The 25,474-nt window shown below is 59.5% G+C and overlaps 1 protein-coding gene across 1 annotated transcript; it reads right to left on the bottom strand.

The window, feature by feature from the left end:
* Positions 1-496: 496 nt before the first annotated feature.
* Positions 497-25,474, bottom strand: CLPTM1 (CLPTM1 regulator of GABA type A receptor forward trafficking). The gene is made up of 14 exons (XM_004597956.2): positions 25,320-25,474; positions 19,548-19,660; positions 13,316-13,439; positions 12,782-12,940; positions 11,250-11,367; positions 5,963-6,048; positions 5,377-5,497; positions 4,686-4,930; positions 4,182-4,275; positions 2,720-2,910; positions 2,368-2,463; positions 1,963-2,098; positions 1,293-1,460; positions 497-1,179 (listed from the first exon to the last, which is right to left on the bottom strand). The coding sequence occupies exons 1-14, from the start codon at positions 25,389-25,391 to the stop codon at positions 902-904; spliced, it is 2,001 nt and encodes a 666-aa protein (XP_004598013.2). The 5' UTR covers positions 25,392-25,474; the 3' UTR covers positions 497-901.

The following is a 25,474-nucleotide window of genomic DNA, read 5'->3' as shown; positions in this document are numbered from 1 at the left end:
GGGGGCCCTCAGATGGAGATGACCTCCAGTGGGCAGGACTGCTGTGTGAGAGAAGCGGGCACTGTTGCCTGAGATGCCCACACACTTCCTGTGAGCAGTGCACCTGTTCAAATCCCAGCTGCTCCACTTCCCATGCAACTTCCTGTGGAAGCACACTCTGGGAAGGCTCTGAGCCCCAAGGAGACAACGGAGCACAACAGCGCCCCGTCAGGCTTCACCCATGGGAGGCGCAGGGCAGGCTGGGAGGACCAGTGTGCCAGTCCAGGTGCCTCCACCACCATTCTCCACCCGAGAACGGATCAGGGCACAGAGCTGGGGTTCAGCACAAGTGGGGAGCCCAGAGCAAGCAGCGTGGGGCATCTGTAACATGGGGAGGACAGGGATAAAGAGGCCTCAGGGGTGGGGTGGGGACAAGCAGCAAAGGGTTTCCTCCAACCCAGGGCAAGCGTCCGCCTAGCCAGCAGCACAGACAGACACCAGAGGAGGCATGGTTGAATTTAAGTTAAACACCCATATGAATTTATTAAATCCAGACTGTTAAAGGGTGGCGGTCTGGGAGGAGTGGGGCGGTCGGGGACGAGGGACAAGATGATGGATGGCCATGGGCATCCCAGAGGGGCCCCGGCCCCGCCCCCGCCTGGCCCACCCCTTGGCACCGCTACGACGGCTTCACCATGATTCCCAATGGTGCTGGGCTGGCAGGGCAAGATGGCTGGAAACACAGAGAACAGACAGACAGACGGCGCCTCCACAAACAACGAGCCCTGGCCTGTCCGACCCCCACATCGCACGCTGGGCCCCGGCCCATCTGTCCAGGGAGAGGGCGCAGGGAGGGGAGGTGAAGGAGGCCGGGGAGGCGGGGTGCTGTCACCAGAGCCGGGGCAGCCTAGGACCCAGCCAGCTAATCTTTCTTCTTGTCCTCTGCTGGCTTTGGGGCGGCTTCCTGGGGCTCGTGGGCAGAGCTGGGCCCCTGGGCAGGCAGGGACGTGGAGGCCTCCTCCCTGGTGGCAGCAGTGGCAGCGGTGGTGGGCGCGGGGGAGAGGGCCCCGGCTGATGTGGGGGCCTCGGGCACAGAGGCAGCTGCTGTCACGTCCTCCCCGCTCATGCCAAACTCATTCACCCTGGTGGGGTCGACGCGGTAGATCCACCGTTGGTAGAGGTAGATGAAGAAGACCACATCTGGGGGAGGCGTGGGCAAGGGCAGTGTGAGCAGCTATCAGGCGGACAGTGGGGAGACACCACCCCGTCCCTGACTGACGCACCCCCTGGCCACTGCGCTCTGTGCCACTCACCGTCCCGCAGGCAGCCGATCCGGTACATCACCGGCATCTTAATGACGAAGGCGAACAGGTCGTCAATGAAAGTGTTGAGCGCCTTGTAGGTGAGCATGCGCCAGGGCAGGTGGGCCACAGACTTGAGCTTGTAGTTGATGAAGAGCTGGGGCGTCATGGTGATGAAGCCTGGGCCAAAAGGAACCCCGAGAGCAGGGTTGGGCCTTCTGACCCCAGGCCCCTCCTGCACCTCTCCGGTTCTGCCCCACTTCTAAGGCCAGTGCCCTGAATTGCCTTGGGGCCTCTGCCCTTGCTCTGCCATCACATCTACCTGGCTCCCTCCCCCGGCCCCTCGCACCTTGGGTTAAAGGGACATAGTCCCCTGGCCTGGGCGACCCTCCCTCTACCCCTTCATGCACTCGCTGCTTCCTGTCTGCTTCCTGTCTCCTGCTTTCCCACAAGATAGAACACTCCTGAGAATGAGGACTGAAGTGGACCATCATGTCCTCCCGCAGATCCCCTCCATGACCAGAGACAGGGCCCCACTCCCACGTGGGCCTTCCCACATGGCAGCCCTGCCCAATCTGGGTCGGCACAGCGTGGGGACGGGTCCGTCTCTCACACCTGGCCATGTGTGCTGACACCTGCCCTCTGCCCACGGGGGAGGGCCCGGAGCGGCCAGGGCTCTCACCGAAGGTCAGCAGGAAGCCATAGAGCATGCTGAGCACCCAGGAGTACCAGCCCTTGTGCTCCAGGTACAGCAGGCTGTAGACGGCATAGCAGCCCAGGAGCGGGAAGAGGATCCAGGAAAGGTACCGGAACGCCATCTACGGGGTCACAGGGCAGTCTGCGGTGGGCTCTGTGGGCCTCATCAGGCTCCCCTGCTCCCTGCCCTCACCCACCCACACCTGGCCAGGCAGGCGGGGCTGAGGGACTTTCCAGGTGGCCCTGGGAACCCTGGACTCAGCCAGGAAGTGACTGCTAGTGGGAGGGGACCCAAGGCCCAGAGGACATAGGGACAGGTGGTAGGGCACAGGCCTGGTGGGAAGGGGGGTGCTCAGTGATTGTGCCTGGGTCCTGCGTTGGAGACACTCACGTCATCATACACTTTGGTTGAAGACTCAATGTACGTGGACTTGTCTTTGAAGGTCAAGCGGGGTAAGAACCCTGCAACCCTGTGCTCCCGGTCCAGCTGTGGGCAAACAGAGGCCGGCTAGGCTGCCTCCCTGGCTCCCGCCCCCACGCCAGCCCCAGCCCCTGCCCTTCCCACTGCTCCCAGTTCCCCTGCCCCACGTGTGACCCGAAAAATCCCCTGCTCTGAAAGTCCCCTGGGTCCTGGGAGAGAGGCAGGCACTGGGAAAGCCCCAGGGCTGGCTCCAGGGTCTGGCTGGCCCGGATGATGGCCCCCTCCCCATCCCACCCCCCACCAGATCAGGGGCTGGCCTTACCCGGACATCCATGACCTTGGTGATCTTCCAGAGGTCGATGAGGACCCCAATGAAGACGCTGACTTGGACCACGAAGTTGGTCTCATTGTCTAGGATGTAGAGGAGGACCACGAGCGACTGGAAGACGCCGAAGAAGACAGAGCGCACGGACAGGCCCTCCAGAGACTGCCGGCTGTTCCAGAACTGGATATCTGTGGGGGCAGGGGCACCGCAGGCTGAGGAGCCGCCGCGCCCAGTCCCGAACACTCCTCCTGCCCTCATGGCCTCCTCCCCTCAGCCCTTCGGGGTTCACCCCGTCCCCTGGGCATTTCTCCATTCAACGCTGCCTGGCACTCAGCTCAGGCAGGCACCATACGATCCTCCATGGAAGCACCTGGAGTCACACACAGTGCCCACGTGAGAGCGATGGGACCCCTGCCACGCACACACGGGCACCCGTGGAGCCAGCACAACAAGCTCCAAGTCGACGAACGGCCTGTGTCACCGAGAGGCATGTGCTGTGAGACCGGCCACCACCAGCTCCCAGAACCCGCAGGAGACTGGCCAGATGCCCTCATGGCACCAGCGAGGCCTGGGATCAGATCGCCAGCCTGGGCATCCTTCAGGACCACACACTACCACCACCACCCTGCTCCAGTCATTCTGGCCATTCTGGTGTGAGTGAGGACAGATTTGTTCTCAGTATGAAAGGCTGAGAAGTGCAGCCCCTACTGTATATCGGGCTCCGTGGGTCACACACATGCGTGCCAGCCCCCTCCCTGAGCCCCACAGGAAAACAGCAAGGAGACAGGTTCTATGAGAGTGGGGGACAGCCCTCTGTCACCTGGCCCTCAGTGGCCATGCCTCCCCATGGCTCACTTCGCATCTGGACAGAGGCCCCAGGCAGCCACAGGGGAGGGTGTAGCGCGGGTGTCCCCATGGAGATAGCTCAATTCACCAGCCACTGGTGAGCCCACGGTGCAGCCACCTTCCTGACACAGTATCCCTGATCTCTGGCCCACCAGGGAAGGAACACAGGGCCCCAGGGTCTAGAGGGTCACAGCAGGAGTGGGAACAGGCGGCCACTTAGGAGCAGGGTAGCCACACGAGTCACCCGCTCACTTCCCCGAGCCCCTGTACCCAGCCTCCAACTTAGGTATCCCAAAGAGCTAAGAGGTAAGGGTGCCCAGAACAGACAGCACCTGCACACGGCCACTCCTCAGGGGGCCTCAGCGAGGGGCAGGGGGCTGGGCAGGGTAGTGGGAGTGGCACCGGGGCTTCCCTGCTCCTGGCCTCGGAGTTCCCCGACCTGTTTCCTGGAGGTGTGTCCCAGCCTTACCCAGCGGCAGGCCCAACTCCTCCCACGGCGCCTGGCTGTTGCTTGGCAGGAGCCAAAAGCCCAGGCAGGGGGAGGACATGCGGGAGGGAGGGGGTCGAGGACGGACAGACCCCATCCTCCCTAGTCTGTGAGGGCCCGTCCTACCGTTCTTGAAGGCCAGGAACTCAAAGACACTGTGGACGATGGAGACGATGATGGTGAGTGCCAGCAGATAGGGGTTGGTCTCCAGAAGGGCCACCTGGGGAGGCAGGGAGCCGCCGGTGAGCACCACTCTGCCCCGGCAGGGCACTGTGCTGGGGGCAGCCCCTCAGCCCCTGCCCCCACCCCTTGCCATCACACTCCGAAGACCTGCCCTGGGGCTGCACCACAGGAAGGGACACAGGGCAGGGAGGGGCAGTGGCTGCAGTGAGGAACAGAGACCCCACAGCAGCCAGCCACAGGTACAGTGAGAACATGGGAGGGACTTAGGGACACACTGGGAGAGCAGAGACGGGGGTCAAGGAACAAAGGAAGCCCGAGGGACAAGATGCCAGGGTCAAGGAGAGGGCCCACACCCCAACCCCAACCCCGCCCCAGCTGGCAGGTGCCAGATGCCCTGGGCCTCCTGGAAGGTATGGTTGGGGGGGCAGACACAGCATCCACGCTCACCTTCACCGAGTCCTGCTCCTCATCTGACTGCTCGTACAGCTCATCACCCAGGAAGTTCCAGGGCGACTTGGTACTCTGGGCAGCATAGAGTTGCCAGCGCCATAGTGAGAGCGGGCAGAAGGAGACGCGCAGCGGCAGGCTGGCCAGGCTCTCGTTGATGGGGTAATAGTCCTTCTGCAGGTTCCAGTAGTCATTGAAATAGATGATGGGGTAGTAGTCGCCGCTCACAGCATCAAACTTCACGTCTGTGGGCGGGGGAGCGGGGGCACCACTAAGCTGGCCAGGGACGGATGCCCCAGGCCTCCCAGTGTTGGCAGGGACTGACAGGGCCCCTGGTGTCCGGGGCCCAGGAGACTGCCAGGCATGGTGGCAGAGGATGCAGCCCTTGAAGGGGCAGCTCAGTTTGTGGCTGCTCACACCCTGACTCGGGGTGTTTAAGGGACACGGCCTCTGACTATGGCTTGTGGGCTGGATGAGATATGCAGCCTGCTACAGTAGTGGTCAAGAGGGGTCACCAGAGAAGTGGGTGTCGGGGGTGGGGGAAACTAGGGAGGCAGGACAACGTGGGCAGATCAGAAGGGGTGGAGTCCAAAGACATCTCTCTGGAGAGATGGGGCCAAGAGAAGACAGGAAATGGGTCTAGGGCACCCTTCCCAGGGCTCCCCAAGGTGCCAGCAGGCTGGGAGCTTACATTGGTCCAGGGGCGGAGGCACGCTGCCCTTCACCCACGGGGTGTGGTCATCCACGATGTTGATGGTGATGTTGGGGTGCCAGTGGGAGATCACCTCCACAGGCCCATAGTCTTCAGCTCTCTGAGGGGAGATGAGGGTGGTACGTGGAAGTGCCCAGTGGGCATCAAAGGGATCCCGGACAGTCGTGGTAACAGCCTGTGACCACCCTGGCAAGCACCAGAGGCAGCATTCTGGTGGGCTCACAGCAGCCTTGAGGGCACCACCCAAGATGGTTCCCTGGGATGGCAGTGTAGCACAGGCCCTGCCTCCACCACCATCTCTGGGATGAATTGCCTGGCCTTGCAGCCCCAGGAGCCATGACCAGCCACCCTGTGAACTGAGCCACCTCTTCCTGTGCCTGCTGGGTGCTCAGCCATGCACCCTGACACTTCCTGGCTGTGGAACTTCAGAGTGGGCCTGGGACTAGGCCCTGCCCCTGCTCCCCCACATAGCAGCCGAGGTGCTGCTCCCCCAGGCCCAGCAGCGGGCAGCTCAGAGGCGGGGCCCGAGTGGCCCTGCAGCTGTGGTGGCCCGGCTCCTGTTTACCTTGATCATTTCGGGGTCAGCTTCTGTCTCTCCTGTCAGCAGGTTCTTGGTCTTCTGAAATCGCCTGCGCTTGTACTTGTTAATCACTGTGGGCAGAGAGGTGGCAGGGGCAGGAGGCAGGCTGTGAGAGGCAGGTGAGGCACCTGCAGGCACCTGCATCCAGGAAATGGACCAGGTGGGCCAGCAGCTGCTCCCCAGCCTCCTGGTGCGTACTGGGAATCCCGTTACCCGGATCTGGACTAGTCGTCAAACCTCAGCCTTTCCTTTATTATTATTATTATTTTTAGATATTTGAGAGACAGAGGAGAAAAGAGTGTACACTCCCATCCCTACTTCACTCTCCAAATGCCCTAACAGCCAGGGCCAGAATCCAGGGATCAGGCACGCCGCCCAGCTCTCCCACACAGGTAGTGCAAATCCCAGTGTGTGGGCTAACACAGGGCTCTCCATGCAGAGTCCCAGAGCCCACCCTCCCATGGGTGCCCAGGCAGAGCCGCGGAGTCCAGCCTCCAGTGGGTGCACAGGCGGAGCCCCAGAGCCCAGCCTCCCGTGGGCCGTGGTGCCCAGGCAGCATCCTGGAGCAATCCTCTGCACATTGTGCTTTGTCTATATAGCACTGGGATGCCCTCCTCCACCCTCACACCCCACCGTGCCTCCCACCTCCAGGACCTGCAGAGCCACAGGTAGACTCCTGGGTAATCACAGCCCCCCGTCACTGCCTGCCATCGGCCACTTTGGTGGGCACAGCCTCCATCCAGAGGGCAGCCGGTGCAAGGCCATGGCACCAGCTGCTCTTCGGGCCAACCCTCCCCACAGCCCCCGCACAACTCCCCCCGCCCAAGGCCCTGGGAGGAGCTGCCCCACATACACTCCACACGGGCTCCCTGTCAGCCAGCACTGCCGATGTGACATGGCCCTCACCAGTTTCCCTCCCACAGCCCCACAAAATCATGGCCCACTGCCTCACTTGGGGCTGTCTGCAAAGACCCCCACAGGCTCAGCAAGGACCCCACTGAGCACAGAGCAGGAATGCATGGGCTGCAGTTCCAGCCTGGGCCACAACAAAAGACAGCCACGACGACAGCGCCCAGCACCGCCAGGCCGTGAACCCCCCCACACACAAGCGCCAGCTTCACTTCCTGCTGTAGGGGCCACGCAGCCCTGACTGCCAGGAATAGGGGTTCGTGCCCACTTCTGTCTGGGCACTTTCTGCTCTTGCTTACTGGGGAGGGAAGACTCGGACTGGCCCTGGGGCCAGATAGGGAAGTGAGAGAGGGAGCTGGCCATGACCCTAGTTTCGACAAGTCAAGAGACGGCGGGGAGTTACGTCACTTCCCTGGGAATGGGAGTGAGTCCCACAGGCTCTCACAGCCAACACGCACATATTACTCCACCACATCTACCACGTTCCCCATGTCCCAGCCAGTAGCAGACACTGGGGCAGGCATTCAGGAGGATTCACTCGGCTATGGGGAAGTGAACTGGTGCCTGGCTTGCAGGGTGGCACTAGGCCAGGCGAAGGGGGTGGGGCAGAAGGTGCATCTGGCTCCCCAGGGAGGAAGGAGTTTCCTGGTCTCAGGATGTGCCCTGGCTACACATGACCACCAAGGACTGAAAAACAAGATATGCTGTGGGGGTCAACATGCATTAAATTCTGGAACTTGCAGGAAGAAAAATGACAACAACAACAACAACAACAACAAACAGGCCTGGTGTGATGCCTCAGAGGCTAAGTCCTCGCCTTGCATGCACCAGCATCCCATACGGGCACCGGTTCCACTTCCCATCCAGCTCCCTGCTTGTGGCCTGGGAAAGCCGTGGAGGACAGCCCAAAGCCTGCACCTACATGGGAGATCCAGAAGAAACTTCTGGCTCCTGATCAGCTCAGCTCAGCCGTTGTGGCCACTGGGGAATGAATCAGCGCACAGAGAACCTTTCTCTCTGTATCTCCTCTCTGTAAATCTGCCTTTCAAATAATAAACAATTCTTAAAAAAAAAAAAAAAAAAACGACGCAGAACATTTTATTCATGTCTCCATAGCTAAGACTCGTCAAGATGATGGTGTGGGATGGAGGCAACATGGTGGCACAGCAGCTTAAACCACCACCTGCGACACTGGTGTCCTGTATGAACACTCGTTCAAGTCCTTGCCACTCCATTTCTGATCCAGCTCCCTATTCATGTGCCTGGAGGGCAGAGCAGGGCGGCTCCAGCCGCTGCAGCCACTGGGGAGTGAACAGTGGATGGAAGATCTGTTTCTGTGTGTTTCTTTTCCTCTCTCTATAATTCATTTAAACAAACAAAAAAAAGAGGATGGGGTGTTAAGCTGGACACAATCGGCAATCAATTTTAGCTTCAGCTCCGCTCTCTCTCCACTAGGAGGCACTCGATGGCTCAGGTATCCCTGGGACAGCTCTGCTCACCGCAGGCCTTTAGGCAAAGGGGCCTCTGCTGGTCCCACACTCATTCTTTGCCTTGAAGGGGGCCCACAGAGTCCCTGCTCTAGGGGTCCCCACTCCAAGGCTGAGGGAGGCCTGGTGGACCCCTGACTGCAGAGCTGATTCTGAGGGTCATTCTGACATGTCATGTTGACACAGACACTTAGTGACACGTCACAGTCACCAAAGACAAAAAAACCACACCAAACAGAGGCTCTGGTCAGAGGTCAACAGGATGCTCCAGGGGCAGGCATGGCACCCCCTGCAGGGACACAGCTCTGGGACCACCCCAGACACTTCCTCAAACATCTCACTGCAGGGGTACCCTCTGGCCCGTGTGTCACAGACATGGTCATATACGACAGCACTTGGCAGGAATTTTCCAAATCAGTTTTAGGGGATCACCTAGGCTTATCCAGCGCAGCTAACAGCAGCAGCAGCAACAACAAAAATACGATACGTTTTTTTACAAGGAGTAGGACAGACCCAACTGATGCAACTGGGATGACACCTATTCCTGCATCACACAAGAACCACCGGAGGGATCTCCATCAAGTGCACGGAGACCAGTTAGTGCAATCTCTATTATAAAAGAGCAAAAGGAAAGACATACACATACGCCAAAGCAAGCTACGCAGAAACATAAAATCTGCACTAGAGGGAGGGGCTAAGACACAACACAGCTGCCACTTATGCTGCTGGCACCCCTCGCAGAGGGCTACCTGGAGTGCCAGCTGCTCTGCTTCTAACCCAGCTCCCTGCGAATGAGCCTGAGAGAGCAGTGGGCCATGACCCAAGCCCGTGGGCTGCAGCCACCCACTCCGGGAAGGAGCTCCTGGCTCGCTCCATCCTCACTCTGACTTGGCCCAGACTTGGCTGCTCACTCGGGAGTGAGCCCAGCAGACTGAAGATTCCCGTTTCTCCCTCTCTGTAGTTCTGCCTTTCACACCATTAGGTAAAGATTTAAAAAAAAAAAAAAACCAGAAAACAAAATCAAAGAAACGATTCACTGTAGGCAAGTGGGATCCTTCCGAGGGAAACACTATCCCTCGGCCAACTGTGGGACAGTGAACTGAAGGAAAAAGGGACGAAAAGCTGAAAGCTATACTTATTTGTTTTTGAAGATTTATTTATTTTTATTGGAAAGGCAGATCTACAGAGAGGAGGGACAGAGAGGAAGATCTTCCATCTGATAGTTCACTCCCCAAGTGGCCGCGATGGCTGGAGCTGAGCCAATCCGAAGCCAGGAGCCAGGAACTCCCTCCAGGTCTCCCACACAGGTGCAGGGTCCCAAGGCTTTGGGCCGTCCTCCACTGCTTTCTCAGGCCACAAGCAGGGTGTTGGATGGGAAGTGGAGCTGCCGGGATTAGAACCGGTGCCCACATAGGATACTGGCGCATTCAAGGTGAGGACTTTAACCACTACTCTATCACGCCAGGCCCAAGGTACACTTATTTTGATTATTATTAAAATATTTTATTTAAAAGGTGGAATTACAGACAGAGGGAGAGATTTTCCACCTGCTTGCTCACTCACTCCCCAGATATCTGCAATAGTCAGGCCTGGCTGGCCTAAAGCCAGGAGCCAGGAGCTCCATCCGGGTCTGCTACACGGGTGCAGGGTCCCAAGGCTTCGGGCCGTCTCCAGCTGCCTTCCCAGTCATTAGCAGGGAGTTGATTGGAAGCGGAGCAGCCAGGATTCAAACTGGAACCCATATGGAATTCTGGCACGGCAAGCAGTGACTTAACACATTATTTCACACCACTGGCTCCAAGATAACAAGTATTAACTACCTAGAAAACAAGAGGTTGGACATGAAAGAATACTTAAGCTGCTACTTCCAATACCAGGGTTCAGTCCAGCCGAACCCCAGTCATTGCCCACTCACGAAGTGAATCAGCAGATGGGAGACCTCCTTCTCTAATTCTGTCTTTCAAATAAGTTAACAACAACAAAAAAGGGGGCGGGGGGGGCCTGGTTTGTATCCCAGCTGCTCCATTCCCATCCTTGTGGCCTGGGAAAGCAGTGCAGGATGGCCCAAAGCCTTAGGACCCTGCATCCACATGGAAGACTCAGAAGAGACTCCTGGCACCTGGCTTCAGATCAGCTCAGCTCCAGCCACTGTAGCCACTTGGGGAGTGAACCAGCGGATGCAAGATCTTCCTGTCTCTCCTCTCTGTGTATCTGCCTTTCCAACAAAAACAAAACAAAACAAAAAAAACCCAACACCTAGCAAGATGCTCTGCATGGAGCAAGCCACAGCCAGCCACCACCAGCGAGGCCCTCGGGTCACCACAGGCTTTGTTCACCCACTGAGGAAGCCCCGTGAGTGTGCAGCTCCACCTGAGGCCGAGCAGGATGAAAACAGGGACCACAGCCAGCCCTCAGCACCCCACCCCCACCTGGCTCGCGGCGGGCCTGGTGCGCATGCGAGTGTCTGGGACTCCGCATGACCCTGACGCCGCTCAGGGGCCGCCCAGACACGGACGCACACACGGTGGCCCCGTGCTGACCTCGGACCCCCGTGGGCTCCCTCTGCACATGCAAGTGCCTGTCCACTGCCTAGCATGACAGCACAACTGCTTCCCAGGCAACCCCATCCCCCAACGTTCAACACATCCTGGGCGCAGTGACTTCCCAGGCGGCAGCCCTGGCCCCTGATGTTCACATACCGCACCCTCCCCTCCCCCACTGCACTCCACCTGCCAGGAACCATGGATCCCATGGAGGACTGGCGAGGCATGGATCCATTCCCCCATCCGCTTCCTGGAAGCAGGGCCCCTGCACCGGTCCCACGCCTGCCTGGGACTCCCAGGACCCCATCTACTGGATGCAGGCAAGCCACTTACTCCGAGACATGTGGACCGTGGCGAGGCGGCGGTACAGGGCCTTCTGCCGGGGATCCGGGTGGAAGCCACTCTTGGTGAAGTAGACGTGGATGTAGATGGAGCCATTCTGCTGGACGCTCTGCGAGAAGACAGGTGACAGGTAGCGCCAGGTCTACCCCGGATGCCCCTAACCCTGCACCCAGGGGGGCCTGGCACAGCTGAGTGGGGAAGGACCAACACTGGAGCCAACAGGGTCACTGAGGTCAGGCCAACTCAGCTCCGCATCCTACTTCAGCCTGTCACAGCCACGTGGGCCAAGCCTCCTTTCGGCTCCTCAGCACCTGGTCCTCTGAGGATGCCCCAGCCTCTCACTGCCCAGAGACGGCTGCGGCTTCTTCAGAGACCCCAGCACAGCCCGATGCTCAGTCTAGCAAAAGGCCAACAGCGCCGTGGCCTCACTGTGGTCAGACCTCAAGCATGCGGCCACGCCAGGTGGCTCACCAGGCACAGGCTGCTCAGGTAGAGGGGCCCAGGGTTTGAGACCAATAGCCCCCCACCCCCACCACTCCAGGCTGCACCTCCAGCTGGCCCCATCTGCCCACGTCCTATCCTCCCAGCCTCCCGGGAAGGGGACTTTGCTCACTGGCTGCCTGGGAGAGTTCAGTGAGATTCCCCAAGGGCAGCAGCTGATCCCAATAGATGGGGTCCTGGGAGCCCCTGGCAAGAGCGGGGGGCCGGTGCAGAGGCCATGCCCCAGCCCTGCACCCCAACCTGTCACAGAGCTGCTTGTCTTCCTCACACCTCCACCGTGGCTTGAGCCTGTAGTGTGGCAGCTGATGGTCTTGCACCCTCCCTAACCCTGCTGGGGCCTGGCGCAGGGTGTTGGGCTTGTGGCATCAGAGAGGCGGGGTGGCCCCTGTCCCAGCCAGCAAAGCCTAAGTGGGGCTGCCCTCCCCCCCAGGAGGCCTGCTGGGCAGGGAGGCAGTCTCAGTTCAGGCGGTAGAACGAGGCCCCATCCCCTGCTGGACACACCAGAGACCACAACAGTGCCAGCCTTGCCCTTAGAGGACTCACAGCTCCATCAGGAGCAAAAGACCTGACTCCAACAGTAAGGACCCGGAGTGGACAGGGCTGGGAGGGCAAAGAGGGTTCCTGGGGGAGACAGTGTTTATACTGGGTCAGAGAGCCTGAGCTGTGTGAACGTGGGCGCCTGCTTCACCTCTCTGCCCCTCTTCTTCCTCAACTATCAGTGCGGATGTCAACAGCCCAAGTGCCACAGGGTTGCCGGGAGGTGTCTGTGAGTTGGCCTCGCTGAGTGTCCTGTACACAGCCTGGGCTCAGCCAGCACTGGCTGACATCATCTTGAAACAAATGGTGACAACCTGGGGACATGTGGGAACAACTTCGACTCCCTCACGGGTTTAAATCCCAGGACTGCACAACCTTGGAGGTGGCCCCGGCCAGTCCTACCCTCAATCCCGTTTTCAGAGGGGACCCCATGGACCCCAAGCAGCTGCATGTCAAGGATAGGCCCCCCAGTGCGGACCCCCTACCTGAGGGATGTCGAGCTCAGCGAAGTGCTCGTAGCAGCCGTCCGAGTTCTCGCCGCTCGTCCAGTCGCCATACACGAGGTCGTGCTGCTCCCAGAAGAGGGCGGACGTGGCATTGAAGTCTGTGAAGTGCTCGTGCTCCGAGATGTACACGTGCAGGTTCTGGGGGCGTTGGGGGTGGGGACACAGAGCTCAGGGCTGGGCAGCTCCTCGCGTGTACAGCTGCATGTGGGGACGGAAAGGCAGAAGAGCAGCCACAGCAGCCCCGGATGCTCATCCTCCTCAGCTGCCGCTGGCCTGCATGTCACCAGGCAGCACTGGCATAGGCCGCAAGGGCTGCTGGGAACACAGCCACCGACAACATAGCCAGCGGGAACGCAGCCTCTCTCTGCCCCTTGGCCCACGATCAGGAAGAGCTGGGCAGTGGGCAGCCTGCTCATGCCCCTGCCACCTGCACCCAACCCGACTGGGTGACCAAGGGGCCAGCACCTTGAGGATGGCTGACAAACAACTGCCCCGCCCCCCACCAGCTGTTACCATTAAAGTGTCCTTGGGGAACAGGTTGCGGCTGGCGACGCGCGGGGCTCCTCCCGGACCAGCCTGGTCCTGAGGGGCCGGCCCTCGGCGGAACCAGCTGCTGATGGCCCAGATGATGAAGATCCTAGGAGAGAAGTGGGCGGCCGTGAGACCTGGGCCTTCCCCCAACTCCCTGAGGCTGTCTGGTCTCCTAACATAGTACCCGCTGAGCCTATCCAGGACTACGGAGCCGTGGCAGCAGGGCCCGGGCAAGGGAGGCGCACAGGCAGGGAGCTGCCAGGAGGCTCCAAGCCTTCCTCCAGATGCCTCTGGTTGGGGCACCTGGCAGCACCCTGGTCTTTACACAAAGCTTCCAGCCTGGGTCCTCTTGGTGATCGGCCACAGACTGTAATGGCTTATGCCAGCAAAACCACTGGGGACCCCAGTGAGCAGAGCCCCAGAACCTAGAATCCAAGCACTTCCAAGACACGGAACCCTGGGGAGAGCAAGCTTCCAGCTGACTGGGACCTGGGCGAGTAGCCAGCAGCTCAACTTCAACAGCCTGGGCTCTCTAGACCCACTCTCCCTTCAGGAAGAACCCAGGAAAAAATACACTGCAATTGAGTAACATATTAACAATACAATACTGGGTGGCCCCCACTCCACTGTTCAGTATCCCCATATGCTGTGCTGGGTGCACTGTCAACTGTTCTACTTCCCATCCAGCTTCCTGCTCAAGGCGGTGGAGAACGGCCCCAGGCCTTGCACACCGCCACCCATGCAGGGAGCCAAGACGGAATTCTAGGCTCCTGTCTTCAAGCCTGGCCATTTGGGGTGAACTAGTAAACGGAGAATCTCTGCTTTTCTCTTTCCTTCTCGTTCTTCTTTTTTAAACCACCGAGGCAGCTGTCTGGTACCAGGCTGTCGCCCCTTGGGACTCCCCATGCCCCGTCTGAGGCCAGGTCGCAGTCCTGCTGTTCCACCTGCCAACCAGCTCCTGCCCCTGGGCACAGTGGGAGGCAGCAGCTGAAGGCACTCCCGTCTTTGCACGCCAGCCCAAGTACTGCACTCCTGGCTTCTGCGTGGCCGAGCTCTGACTGCTTCAGGGAAGTGGAGGGACACCCAGCAGGTGTGAGGTCTCTCTGTCTCCATCTGTCTTTCTGTGCCTTTCAAATCAAAATTAAGAGAAATCAGCAAGAACTAAAACATACACGAGGACGACATGGGGCAGGCGCTGGACGCAGTGCCCATGGCCCTGCCTGCGACACCTGGACCTGGTTCTGGCCATGATGCTGTGAAAGGAGTAAAGCAGGGGAAGGCAGGTGTGGACACCAGGCCGTCCCCACATGGCCACCAGGCCGTCCCCACATGGCCAGGGCCGTGGGAAGCAGCTGGCTCAGAAGCCCCGCTCGGCTCCCAGTCCCAGCTTCCTGCTAATGCGCACCTGGGGCCAGCAGGTCTGGTCCAGTGGTGGACCTCCTGACACCCACACCGGGCCCTGCTGATTTCTCATCTCCCAGGCTGGGCCCAGTCCCAGCTGTCACAGGCATCTGGGAAGTGAACCATTGGATAGGCGTGTGTGCACGTTCTGACATTAAAAGTAATTAAATGAAAAATGTTTAACCACCCCAGCTGACCAGGGGGTGGGAGAGGTGGGGGAGTCGGAGCTGAAGGAGTCCAGGTTTCCAGTGAGGAGGAAGGAAGCCTGGAGTTTGGAGACAGATGACAGCGTTAAATGCACAGCCCGAACACATTTAACAGCACGGGACTATGCGCCTGACAATGGTTCAACAGTTCATCTTATATTGTGCATATTAATGTGCGTCAAACAAGCAATAAGGACGTACAGAGACACATCAGCGTTGAAGACTGAGTCCTCTGGCTTGTGGCAGCATACAGAAACGCAGAGGTGAACAAAGAGCCTCGACCCAGGACACTGTCTAAAGGCTGGGGTGTGGGGGACAGAGGCAAGGCGGCGAGAGCAGGCGCCGGACACCTGGGGCCGTACAGGAGCTTCTGGGCTCCAGACCTGCTGGTCCCACTTTAAAAAATAAATAAATAAATAAAAATAAACTTCAGTTATGTGTTTATTTGAAAGTCAGAGCTACAAAGGCAAGACAGAAAAAGAGAGAGATCTTCTGTCCGATGGTTTATTCCCCAGCTGTCCACAACAGCCAGAGCTGAGCCACGCCAAAAGCAGCAGTTTCACCCACGTGGTCTTCCATGTGGGTGGCAGGACACAAGGCACTTGAGCCATCATCTGCTAATGTCCCCAGACCATGAGTGAGGGGCTGGTCAGAGGCAGAGCAGCAGGGCCCAGCACGGTGGCCTAGTGGCTGAAGTCCTGAACTGTAGAGATATGGGTCATGGTCACCAGAAAAAAGACTACGATTCTCAAAAAAAAAAAGAAAGAAAGAAAGAAATTCTACGATTCCCATTCCCTTTACAGATGGCTGGGCCATACAGTTCCCCAATATGTTCTGGCCAATAAAATGTAGAAACAGGGCCTGGTGAGGTAGCCTAGTGGCTAAAGTCCTCGCCTTGCAACCACCGGAATCCCATATGGGTGCTGGTTCAAATCCCGGCGACTATACTTCCCATCCAGTTCCCTGCTTGTGGCCTGGGAAAGCAGGAGAGGACGGCCCAAAGCCTTGGGACCCTGCACTAGCGTGGGAGACCTGAAGAAGCTCCTGGCTCCTAGTTTCGGATTGGCACAGTTCTGGCCATTAGAGCCACTTGGGGAGTGAGCCAGCAGATGGAAGATCTTCCTCTCAGTCTCTCCTTCTCCGTAAGCATGACTTTCCAATAAAAACAAATAAATCTTTTAAAATATATATAGAAATAACATGTTACGTTGGGCTTTTGGGAAACACAAGAATTGTCCCTTTTAAATTTCCTTTTCCTTTCCACTACCTGGAATATGGATGTGATGGCTGGCTCTTTCTCAGCCTTCTTGGGCCATGAGGATGGGTGTGGAGAGTAGGGGCCTAGAATGATGGGCCAGAAGGCAGAAGACAGCAGGACTGTGACTTGCCCATTCCAGACATGAGAAAAGAGAAACACACTTCTACTGCATTAACTTAGGTGTCTCAGATACATGCAAGTGTATGACGATTAAATGTTATAAGCACTTATCAAATACAGCTACCAACAGCAACACAGCAGAAGAGACAAAGAGCCCAGCCTCTCCTTGTTTCCAGGCATGAAGTGAGAGCTGGAGAAGCCTTGTGACGGCATCCTGGTGCAGGTAGGGTATGGGCACTCCCCACAGGCCCCCGCCCAGACCTGCCTCTACCTGCAGGAGCCAAGGAGCCCAGCTGCTGGGGACTCCAGGGCCACAGCCCAGACGAGCCAGACAAACCATCTGCTGCCACCCAGAAGTCCCCGGGGTGTGGGGCTGGTTAGGGGTAGAACGGCAATCCCTGGGGAGCCTGCCACTGCTTGGTAAATATACCAAGCTGGGGAGGGAGGGCAGGATGTCCACAGACTGCCGTATTGCCCCAGCCTCATCCCATCCTGCTGGGGTTCCCGACCCCCATTCTTCCTGTTCTCAGCATGTGCCCAGCTCTGCAGCCCCCCTACTGTGGAGGGCCCCATCTGTGAAAGGGATCAGATCAGAGCCAGCACCGTTCCCCCCACCTGACAGAAGTTTACCACAGGCCTTGCCTTGGGCCAGCGTAGCTGGGCCAGCAGAGCCGCTGCAGCTCGCCCGCCCTTTCCGCCCACCCCACTTCCCACATGTGGCAATCCCAGCGTCCCCCAAAAAGACACTCTCGTATCACTTGCTTGAGGCCTTGGGCCCCCACTCCCCCCCACTCCAGATAGAGGGGCACCCACGTGGCTATGGAAGGAAGTGCCCCAGGCAGGGATGTGAGGAGATTTCCAAGACATACAGGAGCTGAACAGTGCACAAGACAGCTCCCGCTTATGCAAAAACGGAGGAGAAAGGCAAAAAGAATCTGTGTGTGGAACTTGGGGAAGAACGAGAAAGGCAAAGTAATGGCTGAGAACACCCTAAGCGGTTCCTCCTCGGCCACAGGGAGGGATAGGACGGGGGGCCAGGGCGGAGAGCCCAGACAGGTGAGGCAACCAGGTCTCGGGGGTTCCTCCCTGCACAAGCGGGATTCATCCCAGAACAGACTGAATGTCCGAGACTTTGGGAAGCTGGATTGACTTTCAGCTATTTTTCTTTTCTTTTTTTTTTTAAGATTTATTTATTATTGGAAAGGCAGATTTACAAGAGAGAAGCAGAGACAAAGATCTTCCATCTGCTTGTTCACTCCAAGTGGCCACAATAGCTGGAACTGAGCCAATCCAAAGCCAGGAGCCAGGAGCCTCTTCAGGTCCCCCACACGGGTGAGACCCAGAAGCTCTTGTTTCAAATCAGCTCAGCCCTGCCTGCTGTGGCCACTTGGGGAGTGAGTCAGAGGATGGAAGGGCTTCCTGTCTCTCCTTCTCCCTGTAAGTCTGACTTTCCAATTAAAAAATAATAATAGGGCCCAGTGCGACTAAAGTCCTCGTCTTGAATGCACCGGGGGGATCCCATATAGGTGCCACCGGTTCTAATCCCAGCAGCTCCACTTCCCATCCAGCTCCCTGCTTGTGGCCTGGGAAAGCAGTGGAGGACGGCCCAAAGCCTTGGGACCCTGCACTAGCGTGGGAGACCTGGAGGGAGTTCCTGGCTCCTGGCTTTGAATTGGCGCAGCACTGACCATTGTGGTTACTAGAGGAGTGAATCATTGGATGGAAGATCTTCCTCTCTGTATATCTGACTTTGCAATAAAAATAAAATAAATCTTAAAAAAAATATATTTGCCAATTAAAAAAAAATAAAAGAGGAAGAGGAAGGGCTCACAGGCTAATGTGGGCTTTCTGACCACACCTTCTGGACACACAGCTGCTCCCAGTGCATGTGTGCCTCGAGGACCTCTTGCTCCGAGCATCCTCAAGGACCCCATCCAGCACCCCACAGAGGCCGGTGCTCCCGGGCCCCCCACCACAGCTCAGCTGTTCCCTTCTAGAGCTTTTTCCTCCCCACCATGGTGCCCCCAAGCGCCCAGGCCTCACAGCCACCTGCTCAGTCCTTACACTGTGCTACATGTTGTTGTAAGGCACCTGGAGGCTCTCAGCAAACAAGGGACTGCAGCATCTACAGGGCCCGGGGTCCCACTCTGAGGCCCCTGCAGCCCCCGCAGCCCCAGGCACCAGCACACCCTTCTCCTGGCCAGTCCCTGGGCCTGCTGGAGGGGCTGGACTCTGTGCTAAGCCTGGACTGTGAAGAGCTGAGGGGAAAGCCCAGTGAGCAGATTGGAAGTGGCCATCAGCCGCCCCCACACCACTCCCCCGCTCCCTCTGCTGTGCAGGGAGAAGCCACACTTCCCAGCCTCCCTCGCAGGTGTCCGCAGCCCGTGAGAGTGTCCTACCAGAGCGATGCCGGTTTCAAAGCCTGAGTCCTGTGGCTGATGGAACGTAGCTCACAGCCTGCCTACACGGCCTGGTCTCAGCCATTTCACTAAAATACTTCCCAAAGAGAAAATGTCCCTTGTGCAGATGGGTAAGTAGAGGGAGGCCCCGAGCAGAGATGGGGGCTGTCACCAGGTCTAGCCGGGACAGGTAAATCACCTTCTGCCACCTGCATCTCTCCCCAGTGCCTCAGCTAGAAGCAGTTCTGTTGTCCCCACTGCCCTGGAATGGGCAGCCACACGAGTCATCGCCGTCTGAGCCCATCGTGAACGCTCCTGTGAGCACTGGGCCCCGTAAGGGCAGAAAGCAGGAAGAGGGCCGCTGGGCGTGAGGCAGAAGGAACGGGGGAGCTGGGCTCCAGTGGGGACAGAGCTAAAGCCAGCCAGAAGGGAGGGTTCTGCAGACACTGGGGATGGCCTGTGAGGACCAGGCAACCGGGCATGGCAAACAGCTAACATGGGACATGGCGGGTAGCACATGGGTGTTGTCCACACTGCCTCCGCTGAAGTCCTACCCCTCGGGAGACTGTGCGTGGGCGATGGGACCCTCATGGAGTCCTCACCCAGTCTGAGTCATGTCCGCTCAAAAGGCGGCAGGACAGACACACAGAGGACAGAGAAGTGAGAACATGGCGAGGAGACAGCACCTGCCAACACCCCGACCACAGACCTCGGGTCTCCCTGACCCACTGTGTGATCTGCCCCACAGCCCCTGCACATGGATCCCGCACTCCCCGCTCCAGACCCCAAAGAGCCCGAACAGCTGTGGGTAGCTGTTCTTCCCCTCTCACCTGAACAGCACCCCCTTGATGACCTGCCAGGCGTTGGGTGCTGGCTGGGGGGGCGGGTTCTGGGGCTGTGTCTCTGCTGGCGGGTCCCTCCCGACGCTGCCATTGCTGGTCACCTGCAGGGGACAGAGGCCAAGGTGAGGAGGGAGATGGCCCTGTCTCAGGCAGCACCATGGCCCCTGTGCAGGGGGGCGGAGGAGGCTAGTTTCACATCCAGGGAGAAGAAACAGGAGCCCCCACAGGCACTACAGCTCCTGTCCCATGCTGGGGGGGACACAGCGGGCACCTTGACGGGCCTCTGCGGCCTTCTGGGGCTCAACAGCACCTGGGGCAGACGGGCTCTGGACACTAATGACCCAGAGCAGGTGAGGCTGGGGTGGAAGCGCCCTGAGGAGGCCTGGCCAAGCCTAGGCTCAGGGTGGCTTCCTGGAGGCTAGGGCCCCGCAGTGGAGATACAGAACACAGCAAGCTGGCAGCACGCAGGAGGCGGGGAGGGGAGTGGCAGGTGCAACAGCGGCAGGTACGAGACGGAGCCGAGTGCGAGAACAGACCGTGCTCCCTGGGGCTGGAGCCAGGACGCCAGCAGGTGGTTCTCGGGGACAGTGGCAGATGCTGGAGTGCAAGGCCCTGGTCCCCGAGGCCTGCTCTGTGACTGCCCCTGTCTTCCAGGGGATCCTGGCCCGAGAGGACAGAAAGTCACTACAAACCCAGGCAGAGCATGAGCCACCCGGAGGGGCGCGGGAGGGACACGGCATGGGAGCAGCCCCAGGAGGCCTGGAGAGGTCAGGTGGTCCATGCAGCAGTGGGAAGGCTTCCCAGAGCAGGGTCCTTCACTCAGGCCCCAAGGGCTCAGGAAGGGAAGGTTGCACCCCGAGTCCTGTCTTCGTCCTTCCTCCCCAGTAGGGCCCACGCCTGTTTCGACCTTGGGGAAGCAGGACCTGGGCTGTCAGGATCATGGTCACAGTCACGGTCATGGCTAGCGAACACTGGCTAGCCTGAGACCAGGCAGAGCAGGGTGAGATAATACCTGTAGCCCCACCCCACTCCCTGAAGGGCCAGGCCAGGACACCAGGGTGCCATGCCCACTTTGCCAGGCCCTATCACAGCCCTGAGGTCTCCCTCTGCAAGGTGTCCCTGCCCCCCTCCCCCCTCCCCCAACAGCACCTGCGCTAGGAACAGGGCCCGCATTTGTTAAAGGGGTCGCTCCTCACCTCCCACCCTCTTCACCTGCTAGCACTCCTTCCCTCCTCTCCCCAAGCATGGACAGCCCTGTGCTAAAAGATAGGGGGGTGCCCAGGGCGAGGGGGACCTCGCTGTGCTCCTGGCCTCAGACATATCTCTCTGCTGTGACACCTCAGACATATCACGTCACCTGTCTGTGCTGAGTGCCAGGGAGTGGCAATACTGGCATGAGCTGGACCCCTGGCTGCGTGCTGAAAAGTAAACACACTGTGTGAGTTGGGAGAAGCCTGCAGCGCCCCCACAGCCAGGGGCCCTGCCGCCTGCCCAGCACTCAGCACCACAGGGACACATGTCTGCAGGCCAGTCGGCAGGGCAATGAGAACTGCCAGCAGCCAGAGGTGAGGCAGCCACCGAGGAGGGGAACAGGAACCCACGGTGGGGAATGGTCAGACAGGTCTTCCCGAGGGGCTGCCTCGTTCATCTGGCCGAGCCCCTTGGGCTGCAGGCAGGGGTGGCCCCCTCCTTAGGCCGGCATGGCCACGGGGGAGATAGGGTGGCAGGTCTGGGCTGACAGCGGTTCAGAAACGTGGCTTCAGGCCAGCCCAGGATTTGTTTTTTAAAGATTTTTTTTTATTTTATTGGAAAGGCAGATCTACAGAGAGGAGGAGAGACAGAGAGGAAGATGTTCCATCCAATAGTTCACTCCCCAAGTGGCTGCAACGGCTGGAGATGAGCCAATCCGAAGCCAGGAGTTCTTCCAGGTCTCCCACATGGTGCAGGGTCCCAAGGCTGTCCTCAACTGCTTTCCCAGGCCACAAGCAGGGAGCTAGATGGGAAGAGGGGCAGCCGGGATTAGAACCGGCACCCATATGGGATCCCAGCATGTGCAAGGCAAGGACTTTAGCCACTACGCTATCGCGCTGAGCCCACCAGCCCAGGATTTGACCCAACACCCACTGACCCCAGGCCTCTACTCCTACCCACAGTGATGTACACTCTGCAAATCAGACCACAACGAGTTGTCGCTCAGGACAGTCCAGCCACAGTGCTGGAGCGGAGGTGGAGACGGCAAGGCCAGCCCTGCTGGCAGGAAACACAGCAGGTTCTTCACAGTTTGCACCTGCCACACAACCCCGCATCTGTGGCCACAACACCATCCATGATGTTCACAGTAGAGGTACGCACACAGCCCACCTTTACAAATTCCCCAGCGTTTCTACAGCACACAAATGAACAGGCAGCAGCGGGGCCAGGCAACAACGCACAGCGAACACCCGCAGATTCTACTACATGGCACTGCCATGCCGCAGTCCCAGGGCGAGGAGCCAGATACAAGGACTAGCTATCAGCTCATCTGTGTTTAGGAGGGGTTTAGAAAAGGCACAACTAGGGTGCAGCACGTTAAGCCACAGCCTGTAGCACCGACATCCCATAAGGGCACTGGTTCAAGTCCCAGCTGCTCCACTTCTGATACAGCTCCCTGCTGATGCACCCGAGAGAACAGCAGAGCACGGCCTAGGTCCCTGTGCCCCTGCACCCACACAGGAGACCCGGCTGCCTTGCGCTGGGAACAGCGGCCAACACACAGCCAAGGTCCCTGTCCGCAGATCTGAACAACCATGGTTGCAAACAAATGGAAGAAAATGGGACCTGACTGGCCAGGCTTTGTTCCCCTCGTCATTATTCTCTCAATTCTACATAACTAAAGCCCAACAGCTACTACGTGGCACCAACACAGCCTCCAGGACCCCGAGGCCCCCGGGAGCAGGCAGGTGCACAGGAGGGGGCGTGCGACCCAGAGAGGCAGGAGTGGCTGTACAGTCCGCAATCCGCACAGGGTCCTGAACCACCCCCCACGCTGCTGAGGGACGACTGCCGTGCTCAGGAGTGCCCTGCACAGCTGCACGGGCACCCACAAAGCCACATGCGCCACTCCCAGCCGCAGGTCTATCCTGACACTGGCAGTGTGATATGGGGGTTAAGCTGGCACAATCCCAAAACAGTACTAGTCTGCGTCCTGCTGTTACACTCCCCGTCCAGCTCCCTGCTCATGTGGCTGGGAAAGCAGGGGAGGACGGCCGGAAGCCCGCGTGGGAGACGAGATGGAGCTCCTGGCTCCTGGCTTAGGCCTGACCCAATCCCAGCCTTTGGGAAGTAAACCCACGGAAGGGGAACTCTATCTCTCTTTACCTCTGCCTTTCAAATAAATAAATCTTCAAAAGCACAAAAGCAAACACAAAAACTGCACCCTGATACACAGGTCCTGGCCCTTTGGCACTGCCCCTCCCACCGAGAAAAGGACAAACCTTCAGCAGGGACCCCGAGCTTCAGCATGGTCTCTATCCCAGGACCTGGGCACTGGCTGTTCCCACAACCAGAAAGGTTTTTCCCTCGAGTATCTTGGTCACCTCCCCCGGAAGGCCCTCCTAGACCTCCCTACACTGCCTGGCTTCCATACCCCTCCCTCCCCTTTACCTTGTTCACTGTGTGCCCTGGTCATGCTGCCCTCTTCCCCAGCCCCAATCAAACCACAAGCTTGGAGAGGGCAGGGCCTCTGTGTGGAGCACGGCTGTGCCCAGCTGCAGCGCGCAGCTTCACCCATGTGCACGGGCGGAGTGTGAGCTCCTGGTGACAGCAGCAGCCTGTCTGTGGATGAGGCTATGCTGAGGGGCCACTGGCTTGAACCACAGCCGAGGGAGGGGAGGCATGGCTGCGGGTGCAGCTGAGCGAGGGAAGGCATGACTGTGGGTGCAGCAAGAACTTGCACACAGCTCCCACCTGCGGATGCAGGTTTATATAGGACTCCCACAGACACCTTAAGGAGCACAGGGGCCGGGCAGGCCTCACTGACAGCCCGGATCCACAGGGGCACCCCGCCTCAGCTAGACTGGGTTTTCAGATCTGGGCCTTCGTCCACTGGGCCCAGGCTGGAGCTCAGCAGTGCTTTGGACACAGTGGTGGCTCCCCCCCGCTGGGGCTCGGGCCAGCTGAGCAGACAGACTGTCCCCCAGACATGGACACCCCGGAGTGACAATGAGAGAGGGCTTCCTGGGGGAGTGGACGCCTGAAACCTACACAAGCTCTAAGCATCAACTCAGGAAAGGGGACAGACCGACAGGGAGCCTGAGGACAGAGCTGAGGCCACACTGCCAGGTAAGCTGTGCGGGAGGCTGTTCCAAGTCCATCCGTGCCCGAGGGCACAGTGTAGTGTCAGGTCTGGAGACAGTGTGGCTCGTCACAACTGGGTGGGAGGGTGCCACTGTCTATGATATCCATAGGCCACCATGCTCCTGAACCCCCAGACAGATACCCCACACCACACCCCTCTGGCAGAAACCCAGCGGATGCAAATGTGGCCAGTGCTGACGAGCCAGAGAAATCCTAGCCGAGGGCAGGCTGGAGGGCCTGCTCATGCCAGGCTAGGTCGACTGTGAAGACCTGTACTTTACCCCATGGGCGGAGGGCTCAGCCAGGAAGGGTGTGAGGCAGAGGTGGGACAAGACAAAGACCGGGCTGAGTCTGGTGGCTCATAGCAGTCAGGGTGAGGGGAGGCCTGGGCTCCAGGACACTGCCCACAGAGAGGGGACCGTCTTTTCCAAGTCCTTCCGTTCCAGGGGATGCTCGCGGCCACATCCACCACTGCCCCTCCCACTGCAAGGCCACAGTTGGAGCCCACGCTTGGGGACCTGGCCTTCCTGTCCAGTCCCTCCAGGATTCCCCGAGAGAAATGAAGGCCCCGAGGGAGAAAGGAACTTGCCCAAGGTCACGCAGGGAGTCAGCTGTATTTCCCCCTGGCACACCACCCTCCTCTCCCCCCAGCTGCCTCCCACATGGCTGTGACATCCCAGTGGGTGGCTCCACAGCACCTTGCTTGCTGTCACTCCATCCGCTCCCCGAATGCCTGCACGCTGGCTGCCTGCGTGGAGTTTGGGCGGCAAGGGGAGGGAGTGGGAGGGACACCAGGACTGATTCCCGGGGCTCCAAGACCCGTTCCTACTAAAAAGCACCCGCACATCCCAAGGCCAGCCCACCCCGGGGTGAGCACCGTCTGCCGGGACTCTGGGACCAAGATGTCAACCCTAACCTGGGTGACCTTCTCTCCAGGCGTCTTTGTCCCCCTGCCCCTCCTCGGACTGCCGTCTGTAAAATGGGTCCTCGGGGCCCATCCGTCCTCGCCTCCACCTGCGAGGGAGCCCCCTGCACGTCAGACCGTCCCCCTGCGCCCCAGGAACGGCCTCGGAGCCTGGAATGGCAGGGGCGAGCACCCAGGGAGCTTGGGGTCCCTACGCCGGTGCGTCTCCGCGCCCCGGGCTCGAGCAACGAGCCTCGGAAGCCAGCCCGGCGCGAGCGTGCAGGGGAGCCCGAGGGCGCAACAGGGACCTCCCCGCTCCCCGTCCCCGGCACTGCCCGGACTCCCGGGGTAGGGTGGGTGGGGGCAGCAGGCCGGACCGCGCCTGGGCCCCGGTATTCAAGGTCCCTCTGGGCACGGAGCCCCCGGTGCACCGCATTCGGCGACCAGGGGACAGGACACACCCTGGGGGAGGCCCCCCCGGCTGAGGAAGAGCCCCCTCAGGCCCCTCTCGGCCTCCGTACCTGACCGGAGCCGCCTCCCCCGGCCGCCACCACGGCGCTGCCGGCCCCGTCCGCCTCCTGCGCCGCCGCCATCTTCCCGCTCCGGGTCCCCGCCCCCGCCGCCAGCCCCGCCCCGTCCCTGACGGCGCTCGCAGGATCGCGCGAGATTTCACACG

Source organism: Ochotona princeps, chromosome 16 (genome assembly GCF_030435755.1).
Source record: "Ochotona princeps isolate mOchPri1 chromosome 16, mOchPri1.hap1, whole genome shotgun sequence".
Taxonomy (NCBI): Eukaryota; Metazoa; Chordata; class Mammalia; order Lagomorpha; family Ochotonidae; genus Ochotona; species Ochotona princeps.
Note: the sequence above shows the minus strand (reverse complement) of the source record. Positions and strands in the feature narration are given on the sequence as shown.